Genomic DNA, 14,550 nt, shown 5'->3' with positions numbered 1-14,550 from the left:
GGAGCTCACTACAACCAGATTATACAGCCACCACTAGAGGGAGCTCACTTCATACAGAATATACAACCACCACTAGAGGGAGCTCACTACAACCAGATTATACAGTCACCACTAGAGGGAGCTCACTACATACAGATTATACACCCACCACTAGAGGGAGCTCACTACATACAGATCATACAGCCACCACTAGAGGGAGCTCACTACATACAGACTATACAGCCACCACTAGAGGGAGCTCACTACATACAGATTATACAGCCACCACTATAGGGAGCTCACTACACACAGATTATATAGCCACCACTAGAGGGAGCTCACTACATACAGATTATACATCCACCACTAGGGGGAGTTCACTACATCCAGATTATACAGCCACCACTAGAGGGAGCTCACTACACACAGATTATACAGTCACCACCAGAGGGAGCTCACAACATACAGATTATACAGCCACCACTAGAGGGAGGTCACTACATACAGATTATACAGCCACCACTAGAGGGAGCTCACTACATACAGATTATACACCCACCACTAGAGGGAGCTCACTACATACAGATCATACAGCCACCACTAGAGGGAGCTCACTACATACAGACTATACAGCCACCACTAGAGGGAGCTCACTACATACAGATTATACAGCCACCACTATAGGGAGCTCACTACACACAGATTATATAGCCACCACTAGAGGGAGCTCACTACATACAGATTATACAGTCACCACCAGAGGGAGCTCACAACATACAGATTATACAGCCACCACCAGAGGGAGCTCACAACATACAGATTATACAGCCACCACTAGAGGGAGGTCACTACATACAGATTATACAGCCACCACTAGAGGGAGCTCATACAAGTAGCAGTAAGGAGACGCCCAGCACCCGCGTGCACAGTGATCAGTCATGTGACTTGTTTTATTATGTACATATTTGGAAAAAAGTAAAAACACAAGAAAACAGGAAAGTGACACAGTCGCTAACTGGGGTGAAACAATGTGACAAATCTTCAGCAGTGACTACGGCTTGCAGCCATCCAGAAGTATGCTCTCTGAGAAATCCTCCAGGACGGTGAGGAACTGCGTGCAGGAGCGAGTGCTGCAGGATGAGGACTCCGGCCACCACTCCACCCACGTGCTGGAGTCTAGGGGATACATGTACCTGCAAGGGAGTAATCATGTGACCAGCTAGAGCCAATGAGTTGACAGCGGGGCACTGATGATATCATCAGTGGGATTGGTCAGCCAGGTTTCCCGCACTTCTCCACAGCGCCAATAGGATTCGGGAGACTGAGAAAGCTGGGTGATGACAGATTACGTTATCCCGCACTCTGGCGCCGCGGGGGCGTTACTTACTCGAATTCACGCTCTCCTCGGAGCTGGAGGCCGTCCTTCCCCATGATCAGGTAGCGCTCCCCGCGCTGCAGACTGAACTTGTCGCATGTCTTCTTCTTGATAAGCCGCACTTGTTTATTAAACCTCACTGAGGCGGAGCCTGTGGAGGAGACGACGCGGTCAGCGCTGAGTTCCACCGCCATTACTACCGCTGTCACCTGACTTACCTTTATTGAATATATCCACGATGGTCACCGTGTACTTCACAAACTCCCCCTCGTCCTCAGACATTGCGGCTTCCACTTTATAGGCTGCAGGAAACAGCATGGTGATACTTCAGTCACAACCACCGATGACCCCGACTCCCTGGACCTGCCGCCCACAATTTACTGTAATGTCTACTTAATACCACATCCTTATGAGCCCCTCCTCACAGTCCAGACCCCCATGATCTCCCCCCCCCCTCACACAGGGGGCACATCCTCGTGAGCCCCTCCTCACAGTCCAGACCCCGATGATCTGCCCCTGCCCCCGCCCCCCCCTCACACAGGGGGCACATCCTTATGAGCCCCTCCTCACAGTCCAGACCCCGATGATCTGCCCCCCCCTCATACAGGGGGCACATCCTTATGAGCCCCTCCTCACAGTCCAGACCCCGATGATCTGCCCCCCCCCCTCACACAGGGGGAACATCCTTATGAGCCCCTCCTCACAGTCCAGACCCCGATGATCTCCCCCCCCTCACACAGGGGGCACATCCTTATGAGCCCCTCCTCACAGTCCAGACCCCGATGATCTCCCCCCCCCTCACACAGGGGGAACATCCTTATGAGCCCCTCCTCACAGTCCAGACCCCGATGATCTGCCCCTGCCCCCGCCCCCCCTCACACGGGGGCACATCCTTGAGCCCCTCCTCACAGTCCAGACCCCCATGATCTTACCCGCCCCCCCCCCCCCCCACACAGGGGGCACATCCTTATGAGCCCCTCCTCACAGTCCAGACCCCCATGATCTGCCCCCCCCTCCCTCACACAGGGGGCACATCCTTATGAGCCCCTCCTCACAGTCCAGACCCCCATGATCTCCCCCCCCCTCACACAGGGGGCACATCCTTATGAGCCCCTCCTCACAGTCCAGACCCCGATGATCTGCCCCTGCCCCCGCCCCCCCCTCACACAGGGGGCACATCCCTGAGCCCCTCCTCACAGTCCAGACCCCCATGATCTTATCCGCCTCCCCCCCCCTCACACAGGGGGCACATCCTTATGAGCCCCTCCTCACAGTCCAGACCCCGATGATCTGCCCCTGCCCCCGCCCCCCCCTCACACAGGGGGCACATCCCTGAGCCCCTCCTCACAGTCCAGACCCCCATGATCTTACCCGCCCCCCCCTCACACAGGGGGCACATCCTTATGAGCCCCTCCTCACAGTCCAGACCCCCATGATCTTACCCGCCCCCCCCCCCCCCACACAGGGGGCACATCCTTATGAGCCCCTCCTCACAGTCCAGACCCCCATGATCTGCCCCCCCCCTCCCTCACACAGGGGGCACATCCTTATGAGCCCCTCCTCACAGTCCAGACCCCCATGATCCCCCCCCCCCTCATACAGGGGGCACATCCTTATGAGCCCCTCCTCACAGTCCAGACCCCGATGATCTGCCCCTGCCCCCGCCCCCCCCTCACACAGGGGGCACATCCCTGAGCCCCTCCTCACAGTCCAGACCCCCATGATCTGCCCCCCCCCCTCACACAGGGGGCACATCCTCGTGAGCCCCTCCTCACAGTCCAGACCCCGATGATCTGCCCCTGCCCCCGCCCCCCCCTCACACAGGGGGCACATCCTTATGAGCCCCTCCTCACAGTCCAGACCCCGATGATCTGCCCCCCCCTCACACAGGGGGCACATCCTTATGAGCCCCTCCTCACAGTCCAGACCCCGATGATCTGCCCCCCCCCCCCACACAGGGGGAACATCCTTATGAGCCCCTCCTCACAGTCCAGACCCCGATGATCTCCCCCCCCCACACAGGGGGCACATCCTTATGAGCCCCTCCTCACAGTCCAGACCCCCATGATCTCCCCCCCCCCTCACACAGGGGGAACATCCTTATGAGCCCCTCCTCACAGTCCAGACCCCGATGATCTCCCCCCCCCTCACACAGGGGGAACATCCTTATGAGCCCCTCCTCACAGTCCAGACCCCGATGATCTGCCCCTGCCCCCGCCCCCCCTCACACAGGGGGCACATCCTTGAGCCCCTCCTCACAGTCCAGACCCCCATGATCTTACCCGCCCCCCCCCCCACACAGGGGGCACATCCTTATGAGCCCCTCCTCACAGTCCAGACCCCCATGATCTGCCCCCCCCCCCCCTCACACAGGGGGCACATCCTTATGAGCCCCTCCTCACAGTCCAGACCCCCATGATCTCCCCCCCCTCACACAGGGGGCACATCCTTATGAGCCCCTCCTCACAGTCCAGACCCCGATGATCTGCCCCTGCCCCCGCCCCCCCCTCACACAGGGGGCACATCCCTGAGCCCCTCCTCACAGTCCAGACCCCCATGATCTTATCCGCCCCCCCCCCCTCACACAGGGGGCACATCCTTATGAGCCCCTCCTCACAGTCCAGACCCCGATGATCTGCCCCTGCCCCCGCCCCCCCCCTCACACAGGGGGCACATCCCTGAGCCCCTCCTCACAGTCCAGACCCCCATGATCTTACCCGCCCCCCCCTCACACAGGGGGCACATCCTTATGAGCCCCTCCTCACAGTCCAGACCCCCATGATCTTACCCGCCCCCCCCCCCCACACAGGGGGCACATCCTTATGAGCCCCTCCTCACAGTCCAGACCCCCATGATCTGCCCCCCCCCCCCCCCCCCACAGGGGGCACATCCTTATGAGCCCCTCCTCACAGTCCAGACCCCCATGATCCCCCCCCCCCTCATACAGGGGGCACATCCTTATGAGCCCCTCCTCACAGTCCAGACCCCGATGATCTGCCCCTGCCCACGCCCCCCCCTCACACAGGGGGCACATCCCTGAGCCCCTCCTCACAGTCCAGACCCCCATGATCTTATCCGCCCCCCCCCCTCACACAGGGGGCACATCCTTATGAGCCCCTCCTCACAGTCCAGACCCCGATGATCTGCCCCCCCCTCACACAGGGGGCACATCCTTATGAGCCCCTCCTCACAGTCCAGACCCCCATGATCTTACCCGCCCCCCCCCCACACAGGGGGCACATCCTTATGAGCCCCTCCTCACAGTCCAGACCCCGATGATCTGCCCCCCCCCTCACACAGGGGGCACATCCTTATGAGCCCCTCCTCACAGTCCAGACCCCCATGATCTTACCCGCCCCCCCCCCCACACAGGGGGCACATCCTTATGAGAGCCCCTCCTCACAGTCCAGACCCCGATGATCTGCCCCCCCCTCCCTCACACAGGGGGCACATCCTTATGAGCCCCTCCTCACAGTCCAGACCCCGATGACCTGCCCCTGCCCCCGCCCCCCCCCTCACACAGGGGGCACATCCCTGAGCCCCTCCTCACAGTCCAGACCCCCATGATCTTATCCGCCCCCCCCCCCCTCACACAGGGGGCACATCCTTATGAGCCCCTCCTCACAGTCCAGACCCCGATGATCTGCCCCCCCCTCACACAGGGGGCACATCCTTATGAGCCCCTCCTCACAGTCCAGACCCCCATGATCTTACCCGCCCCCCCCCCCCACACAGGGGGCACATCCTTATGAGAGCCCCTCCTCACAGTCCAGACCCCCATGATCTGCCCCCGCCCCACCCTCACACAGGGGGCACATCCTTATGAGCCCCTCCTCACAGTCCAGACCCCCATGATCTCCCCCCCCCTCACACAGGGGGCACATCCTTATGAGCCCCTCCTCACAGTCCAGACTCCCATGATCTGCCCCTGCCCCCGCCCCCCCCCTCACACAGGGGGCACATCCTTGAGCCCCTCCTCACAGTCCAGACCCCCATGATCTTACCCGCCCCCCCCCCCCCCCTCACACAGGGGGCACATCCTTATGAGCCCCTCCTCACAGTCCAGACCCCCATGATCTTCCCGGCCCCCCCCCCCTCACACAGGGGGCACATCGTTATGAGCCCCTCCTCACAGTCCAGACCCCGATGATCTCCCCCCCCTCACACAGGGGGCACATCCTTATGAGCACCTCCTCACAGTCCAGACCCCCATGATCTCCCCCCCCCCTCACACAGGGGGCACATCCTTATGAGCCCCTCCTCACAGTCCAGACCCCCATGATCTCCCCCCCCCCTCACACAGGGGGCACATCCTTATGAGCCCCTCCTCACAGTCCAGACCCCAATGATCTGCCCCCCCCCCCTCACACATGGGGCACATCCTTATGAGCCCCTCCTCACAGTCCAGACCCCAATGATCTGCCCCCCCCTCACACAGGGGGCACATCCTTATGAGCCCCTCCTCACAGTCCAGACCCTGATGATCTTACCCGTCCCCCCCTCACACAGGGGGCACATCCTTATGAGCCCCTCCTCACAGTCCAGACCCCGATGATCTGCCCCACCCATCACACAGGGGGCACATCCTTATGAGCCCCTCCTCACAGTCCAGACCCCGATGATCTGCCCCACCCATCACACAGGGGGCACATCCTTATGAGCCCCTCCTCACAGTCCAGACCCCCATGATCTTACCCGCCCCCCCCCCACACACAGGGGGCACATCCTTATGAGCCCCTCCTGACAGTCCAGACCCCCATGATCTTACCCGCCCCCCCCCCCCCCCACACAGGGGGCACATCCTTATGAGCCCCTCCTCACAGTCCAGACCCCCATGATCTGCCCCCCCCCCTCCCTCACACAGGGGGCACATCCTTATGAGCCCCTCCTCACAGTCCAGACCCCCATGATCTCCCCCCCCCTCACACAGGGGGTACATCCTTATGAGCCCCTCCTCACAGTCCAGACCCCGATGATCTACCCCCCCTCACACAGGGGGCACATCCTTATGAGCCCCTCCTCACAGTCCAGACCCCCATGATCTCCCCCCCCCCTCACACAGGGGGCACATCCTTATGAGCCCCTCCTCACAGTCCAGACCCCGATGATCTCCCCCCCCTCACACAGGGGGCACATCCTTATGAGCCCCTCCTCACAGTCCAGACCCCCATGATCTCCCCCCCCCCCCTCACACAGGGGGCACATCCTTATGAGCCCCTCCTCACAGTCCAGACCCCGATGATCTCCCCCCCCCCCCTCACACAGGGGGCACATCCTTATGAGCCCCTCCTCACAGTCCAGACCCCCATGATCTGCCCCTGCCCCCGCCCCCCCCTCACACAGGGGGCACATCCTTGAGCCCCTCCTCACAGTCCAGACCCCCATGATCTTACCCGCCCCCCCCCCCCTCACACAGGGGGCACATCCTTATGAGCCCCTCCTCACAGTCCAGACCCCCATGATGTTCCCGGCCCCCCCCCCCCTCACACAGGGGGCACATCCTTATGAGCCCCTCCTCACAGTCCAGACTCCCATGATCTCCCCCCCCCCCTCACACAGGGGGCACATCCTTATGAGCCCCTCCTCACAGTCCAGACCCCAATGATCTGCCCCCCCCCCTCACACAGGGGGCACATCCTTATGAGCCCCTCCTCACAGTCCAGACCCTGATGATCTTACCCGTCCCCCCCTCACACAGGGGGCACATCCTTATGAGCCCCTCCTCACAGTCCAGACCCCGATGATCTGCCCCCCCATCACACAGGGGGCACATCCTTATGAGCCCCTCCTCACAGTCCAGACCCCCATGATCTTACCCGCCCCCCCCCACACAGGGGGCACATCCTTATGAGCCCCTCCTCACAGTCCAGACCCCCATGATCTTACCCGCCCCCCCCCCCACACAGGGGGCACATCCTTATGAGCCCCTCCTCACAGTCCAGACCCCCATGATCTTACCCGCCCCCCCCCCACACAGGGGGCACATCCTTATGAGCCCCTCCTCACAGTCCAGACCCCCATGATCTGCCCCCCCCTCCCTCACACAGGGGGCACATCCTTATGAGCCCCTCCTCACAGTCCAGACCCCCATGATCTCCCCCCCCCCCCTCACACAGGGGGCACATCCTTATGAGCCCCTCCTCACAGTCCAGACCCCGATGATCTCCCCCCCCTCACACAGGGGGCACATCCTTATGAGCCCCTCCTCACAGTCCAGACCCCCATGATCTCCCCCCCCCCTCACACAGGGGGCACATCCTTATGAGCCCCTCCTCACAGTCCAGACCCCGATGATCTCCCCCCCCCTCACACAGGGGGCACATCCTTATGAGCCCCTCCTCACAGTCCAGACCCCCATGATCTCCCCCCCCCTCTCACACAGGGGGCACATCCTTATGAGCCCCTCCTCACAGTCCAGACCCCGATGATCTCCCCCCCCCCTCACACAGGGGGCACATCCTTATGAGCCCCTCCTCACAGTCCAGACCCCCATGATCTCCCCCCCCTCACACAGGGGGCACATCCTTATGAGCCCCTCCTCACAGTCCAAACCCCCATGATCTCCCCCCCCCCCTCACACAGGGGGCACATCCTTATGAGCCCCTCCTCACAGTCCAGACCCCCATGATCTCCCCCCCCCTCACACAGGGGGCACATCCTTATGAGCCCCTCCTCACAGTCCAAACCCCAATGATCTCCACCCCCCTCACACAGGGGGCACATCCTTATGAGCCCCTCCTCACAGTCCAGACCCCCATGATCTCCCCCCCCCTCCTCACACAGGGGGCACATCCTTATGAGCCCCTCCTCACAGTCCAGACCCTGATGATCTTACCCGCCCCCCCCTCACACAGGGGGCACATCCTTATGAGCCCCTCCTCACAGTCCAGACCCCCATGATCTTACCCGCCCCCCCCCCCCCCCCACACAGGGGGCACATCCTTATGAGCCCCTCCTCACAGTCCAGACCCCCATGATCTGCCCCCTTCCCTCCCTCACACAGGGGGCACATCCTTATGAGCCCCTCCTCACAGTCCAGACCCCCATGATCTCCCCCCCCCTCACACAGGGGGCACATCCTTATGAGCCCCTCCTCACAGTCCAGACCCCGATGATCTCCCCCCCCTCACACAGGGGGCACATCCTTATGAGCCCCTCCTCACAGTCCAGACCCCCATGATCTCCCCCCCCCCTCACACAGGGGGCACATCCTTATGAGCCCCTCCTCACAGTCCAGACCCCGATGATCTCCCCCCCCTCACACAGGGGGCACATCCTTATGAGCCCCCCCTCACAGTCCAGACCCCCATGATCTCCCCCCCCCCTCACACAGGGGGCACATCCTTATGAGCCCCTCCTCACAGTCCAGACCCCGATGATCTCCCCCCCCCCCCCCTCACACAGGGGGCACATCCTTATGAGCCCCTCCTCACAGTCCAGACCCCCATGATCTGCCCCTGCCCCCGCCCCCCCCTCACACAGGGGGCACATCCTTGAGCCCCTCCTCACAGACCAGACCCCCATGATCTTACCCGCCCCCCCCCCATCACACAGGGGGCACATCCTTATTAGCCCCTCCTCACAGTCCAGACCCCCATGATGTTCCCGGCCCCCCCCCCCCTCACACAGGGGGCACATCCTTATGAGCCCCTTCTCACAGTCCAGACCCCCATGATCTCCCCCCCCCTCACACAGGGGGCACATCCTTATGAGCCCCTCCTCACTGTCCAGACCCCAATGATCTGCCCCCCCCCCTCACACAGGGGGCACATCCTTATGAGCCCCTCCTCACAGTCCAGACCCTGATGATCTTACCCGTCCCCCCCTCACACAGGGGGCACATCCTTATGAGCCCCTCCTCACAGTCCAGACCCCGATGATCTGCCCCCCCATCACACAGGGGGCACATCCTTATGAGCCCCTCCTCACAGTCCAGACCCCCATGATCTTACCCGCCCCCCCCCCCACACAGGGGGCACATCCTTATGAGCCCCTCCTCACAGTCCAGACCCCCATGATCTTCCCCCCCCCCCCCCCCCCCCCACACAGGGGGCACATCCTTATGAGCCCCTCCTCACAGTCCAGACCCCCATGATCTGCCCCCCCCCTCCCTCACACAGGGGGCACATCCTTATGAGCCCCTCCTCACAGTCCAGACCCCCATGATCTCCCCCCCCCTCACACAGGGGGCACATCCTTATGAGCCCCTCCTCACAGTCCAGACCCCGATGATCTCCCCCCCCTCACACAGGGGGCAAATCCTTATGAGCCCCTCCTCACAGTCCAGACCCCCATGATCTCCCCCCCCCCCCTCACACAGGGGGCACATCCTTATGAGCCCCTCCTCACAGTCCAGACCCCGATGATCTCCCCCCCCTCACACAGGGGGCACATCCTTATGAGCCCCTCCTCACAGTCCAGACCCCCATGATCTCCCCCCCCCCCCTCACACAGGGGGCACATCCTTATGAGCCCCTCCTCACAGTCCAGACCCCGATGATCTCCCCCCCCCCTCACACAGGGGGCACATCCTTATGAGCCCCTCCTCACAGTCCAGACCCCCATGATCTCCCCCCCCCTCACACAGGGGGCACATCCTTGAGCCCCTCCTCACAGACCAGACCCCCATGATCTTACCCGCCCCCCCCCATCACACAGGGGGCACATCCTTATTAGCCCCTCCTCACAGTCCAGACCCCCATGATGTTCCCGGCCCCCCCCCCCCTCACACAGGGGGCACATCCTTATGAGCCCCTCCTCACAGTCCAGACCCCCATGATCTCCCCCCCCCCTCACACAGGGGGCACATCCTTATGAGCCCCTCCTCACTGTCCAGACCCCAATGATCTGCCCCCCCCCCTCACACAGGGGGCACATCCTTATGAGCCCCTCCTCACAGTCCAGACCCTGATGATCTTACCCGTCCCCCCCCCACACAGGGGGCACATCCTTATGAGCCCCTCCTCACAGTCCAGACCCCGATGATCTGCCCCCCCATCACACAGGGGGCACATCCTTATGAGCCCCTCCTCACAGTCCAGACCCCCATGATCTTACCCGCCCCCCCCCCACACAGGGGGCACATCCTTATGAGCCCCTCCTCACAGTCCAGACCCCCATGATCTTACCCGCCCCCCCCCCCCCCCCACACACAGGGGGCACATCCTTATGAGCCCCTCCTCACAGTCCAGACCCCCATGATCTGCCCCCCCCCTCCCTCACACAGGGGGCACATCCTTATGAGCCCCTCCTCACAGTCCAGACCCCCATGATCTCCCCCCCCTCACACAGGGGGCACATCCTTATGAGCCCCTCCTCACAGTCCAGACCCCGATGATCTCCCCCCCCTCACACAGGGGGCAAATCCTTATGAGCCCCTCCTCACAGTCCAGACCCCCATGATCTCCCCCCCCCCCCTCACACAGGGGGCACATCCTTATGAGCCCCTCCTCACAGTCCAGACCCCCATGATCTCCCCCCCCTCACACAGGGGGCACATCCTTATGAGCCCCTCCTCACAGTCCAGACCCCGATGATCTCCCCCCCCCACACAGGGGGCACATTCTTATGAGCCCCTCCTCACAGTCCAGACCCCGATGATCTCCCCCCCCTCACACAGGGGGCACATCCTTATGAGCCCCTCCTCACAGTCCAGACCCCGATGATCTCCCCCCCCTCACACAGGGGGCACATCCTTATGAGCCCCTCCTCACAGTCCAGACCCCCATGATCCCCCCCCCCCCTCACACAGGGGGCACATCCTTATGAGCCCCTCCTCACAGTCCAGACCCCGATGATCTCCCCCCCCTCACACAGGGGGCACATCCTTATGAGCCCCTCCTCACAGTCCAGACCCCCATGATCTCCCCCCCCCCTCACACAGGGGGCACATCCTTATGAGCCCCTCCTCACAGTCCAGACCCCGATGATCTCCCCCCCCCCCCCCACACAGGGGGCACATCCTTATGAGCCCCTCCTCACAGTCCAGACCCCCATGATCTGCCCCTGCCCCCGCCCCCCCCCCACACAGGGGGCACATCCTTGAGCCCCTCCTCACAGACCAGACCCCCATGATCTTACCCGCCCCCCCCCATCACACAGGGGGCACATCCTTATTAGCCCCTCCTCACAGTCCAGACCCCCATGATGTTCCCGGCCCCCCCCCTCACACAGGGGGCACATCCTTATGAGCCCCTCCTCACAGTCCAGACCCCCATGATCTCCCCCCCCCTCACACAGGGGGCACATCCTTATGAGCCCCTCCTCACTGTCCAGACCCCAATGATCTGCCCCCCCCCCCTCACACAGGGGGCACATCCTTATGAGCCCCTCCTCACAGTCCAGACCCTGATGATCTTACCCGTCCCCCCCTCACACAGGGGGCACATCCTTATGAGCCCCTCCTCACAGTCCAGACCCCGATGATCTGCCCCCCCATCACACAGGGGGCACATCCTTATGAGCCCCTCCTCGCAGTCCAGACCCCCATGATCTTACCCGCCCCCCCCCCCCACACAGGGGGCACATCCTTATGAGCCCCTCCTCACAGTCCAGACCCCCATGATCTTACCCGCCCCCCCCCCCCCCCCCACACAGGGGGCACATCCTTATGAGCCCCTCCTCACAGTCCAGACCCCCATGATCTGCCCCCCCCCCCCCTCACACAGGGGGCACATCCTTATGAGCCCCTCCTCACAGTCCAGACCCCCATGATCTCCCCCCCCCTCACACAGGGGGCACATCCTTATGAGCCCCTCCTCACAGTCCAGACCCCGATGATCTCCCCCCCCTCACACAGGGGGCAAATCCTTATGAGCCCCTCCTCACAGTCCAGACCCCCATGATCTCCCCCCCCCCCTCACACAGGGGGCACATCCTTATGAGCCCCTCCTCACAGTCCAGACCCCGATGATCTCCCCCCCCTCACACAGGGGGCACATCCTTATGAGCCCCTCCTCACAGTCCAGACCCCCATGATCTCCCCCCCCCCCCCCACACAGGGGGCACATCCTTATGAGCCCCTCCTCACAGTCCAGACCCCGATGATCTCCCCCCCCCCCTCACACAGGGGGCACATCCTTATGAGCCCCTCCTCACAGTCCAGACCCCATGATCTCCCCCCCCCCCTCACACAGGGGGCACATCCTTATGAGCCCCTCCTCACAGTCCAGACCCCATGATCTCCCCCCCCCTCACACAGGGGGCACATCCTTGAGCCCCTCCTCACAGACCAGACCCCCATGATCTTACCCGCCCCCCCCCCATCACACAGGGGGCACATCCTTATTAGCCCCTCCTCACAGTCCAGACCCCCATGATGTTCCCGGCCCCCCCCCCTCACACAGGGGGCACATCCTTATGAGCCCCTCCTCACAGTCCAGACCCCCATGATCTCCCCCCCCCTCACACAGGGGGCACATCCTTATGAGCCCCTCCTCACTGTCCAGACCCCAATGATCTGCCCCCCCCCCCCCACACAGGGGGCACATCCTTATGAGCCCCTCCTCACAGTCCAGACCCTGATGATCTTACCCGTCCCCCCCTCACACAGGGGGCACATCCTTATGAGCCCCTCCTCACAGTCCAGACCCCGATGATCTGCCCCCCCATCACACAGGGGGCACATCCTTATGAGCCCCTCCTCACAGTCCAGACCCCCATGATCTTACCCGCCCCCCCCCCCCCCACACAGGGGGCACATCCTTATGAGCCCCTCCTCACAGTCCAGACCCCCATGATCTTACCCGCCCCCCCCCCCCACACACAGGGGGCACATCCTTATGAGCCCCTCCTCACAGTCCAGACCCCCATGATCTGCCCCCCCCCTCCCTCACACAGGGGGCACATCCTTATGAGCCCCTCCTCACAGTCCAGACCCCCATGATCTCCCCCCCCCTCACACAGGGGGCACATCCTTATGAGCCCCTCCTCACAGTCCAGACCCCGATGATCTCCCCCCCCTCACACAGGGGGCAAATCCTTATGAGCCCCTCCTCACAGTCCAGACCCCCATGATCTCCCCCCCCCCCCTCACACAGGGGGCACATCCTTATGAGCCCCTCCTCACAGTCCAGACCCCGATGATCTCCCCCCCCTCACACAGGGGGCACATCCTTATGAGCCCCTCCTCACAGTCCAGACCCCCATGATCTCCCCCCCCCCCCTCCCACAGGGGGCACATCCTTATGAGCCCCTCCTCACAGTCCAGACCCCGATGATCTCCCCCCCCCCCTCACACAGGGGGCACATCCTTATGAGCCCCTCCTCACAGTCCAGACCCCCATGATCTCCCCCCCCCTCACACAGGGGGCACATCCTTATGAGCCCCTCCTCACAGTCCAGACCCCTATGATCTTACCCGCCCCCCCCCCACACAGGGGGCACATCCTTATGAGCCCCTCCTCACAGTCCAGACCCCCATGATCTTACCCGCCCCCCCCCCCCCCCCCCACACAGGGGGCACATCCTTATGAGCCCCTCCTCACAGTCCAGACCCCCATGATCTGCCCCCCCATCACACAGGGGGCACATCCTTATGAGCCCCTCCTCACAGTCCAGACCCCCATGATCTCCCCCCCCCTCACACAGGGGGCACATCCTTATGAGCCCCTCCTCACAGTCCAGACCCCGATGATCTCCCCCCCCCTCACACAGGGGGCAAATCCTTATGAGCCCCTCCTCACAGTCCAGACCCCCATGATCTCCCCCCCCCCTCACACAGGGGGCACATCCTTATGAGCCCCTCCTCACAGTCCAGACCCCGATGATCTCCCCCCCCTCACACAGGGGGCACATCCTTATGAGCCCCTCCTCACAGTCCAGACCCCCATGATCTCCCCCCCCCCCCCCCTCACACAGGGGGCACATCCTTATGAGCCCCTCCTCACAGTCCAGACCCCGATGATCTCCCCCCCCCCCCTCACACAGGGGGCACATCCTTATGAGCCCCTCCTCACAGTCCAGACCCCCATGATCTCCCCCCCCCTCACACAGGGGGCACATCCTTATGAGCCCCTCCTCACAGTCCAGACCCCCATGATCTCCCCCCCCCCTCACACAGGGGGCACATCCTTATGAGCCCCTCCTCACAGTCCAGACCCCAATGATCTTCCCCCCCCCCTCACACAGGGGGCACATTCTTATGAGCCCCTCCTCACAGTCCAGACCCTGATGATCTTACCCGTCCCCCCCTCACA

At 62.7% G+C, this 14,550-nt stretch overlaps 1 protein-coding gene across 1 annotated transcript in view; it reads right to left on the bottom strand.

Annotated features, from left to right (window-relative positions):
- Positions 1-903: 903 nt before the first annotated feature.
- The window catches only part of C5 (complement C5), a 94,922-nt gene continuing 81,275 nt past the window's right edge, over positions 904-14,550 (bottom strand). Inside the window, exons 39-41 of the mRNA XM_040406009.1 lie at positions 1,573-1,656; positions 1,367-1,505; positions 904-1,172 (exon numbers count right to left, since the gene is read on the bottom strand). Coding sequence (XP_040261943.1) covers positions 1,031-1,172; positions 1,367-1,505; positions 1,573-1,656 — 365 coding nt within the window. The 3' untranslated portion in view covers positions 904-1,030. The remainder of the gene's footprint in view (positions 1,173-1,366; positions 1,506-1,572; positions 1,657-14,550) is intronic.

This window comes from Bufo bufo, chromosome 8 (assembly GCF_905171765.1).
Source record: "Bufo bufo chromosome 8, aBufBuf1.1, whole genome shotgun sequence".
In the NCBI taxonomy this organism is placed as follows: domain Eukaryota; kingdom Metazoa; phylum Chordata; class Amphibia; order Anura; family Bufonidae; genus Bufo; species Bufo bufo.
Note: the sequence above shows the minus strand (reverse complement) of the source record. Positions and strands in the feature narration are given on the sequence as shown.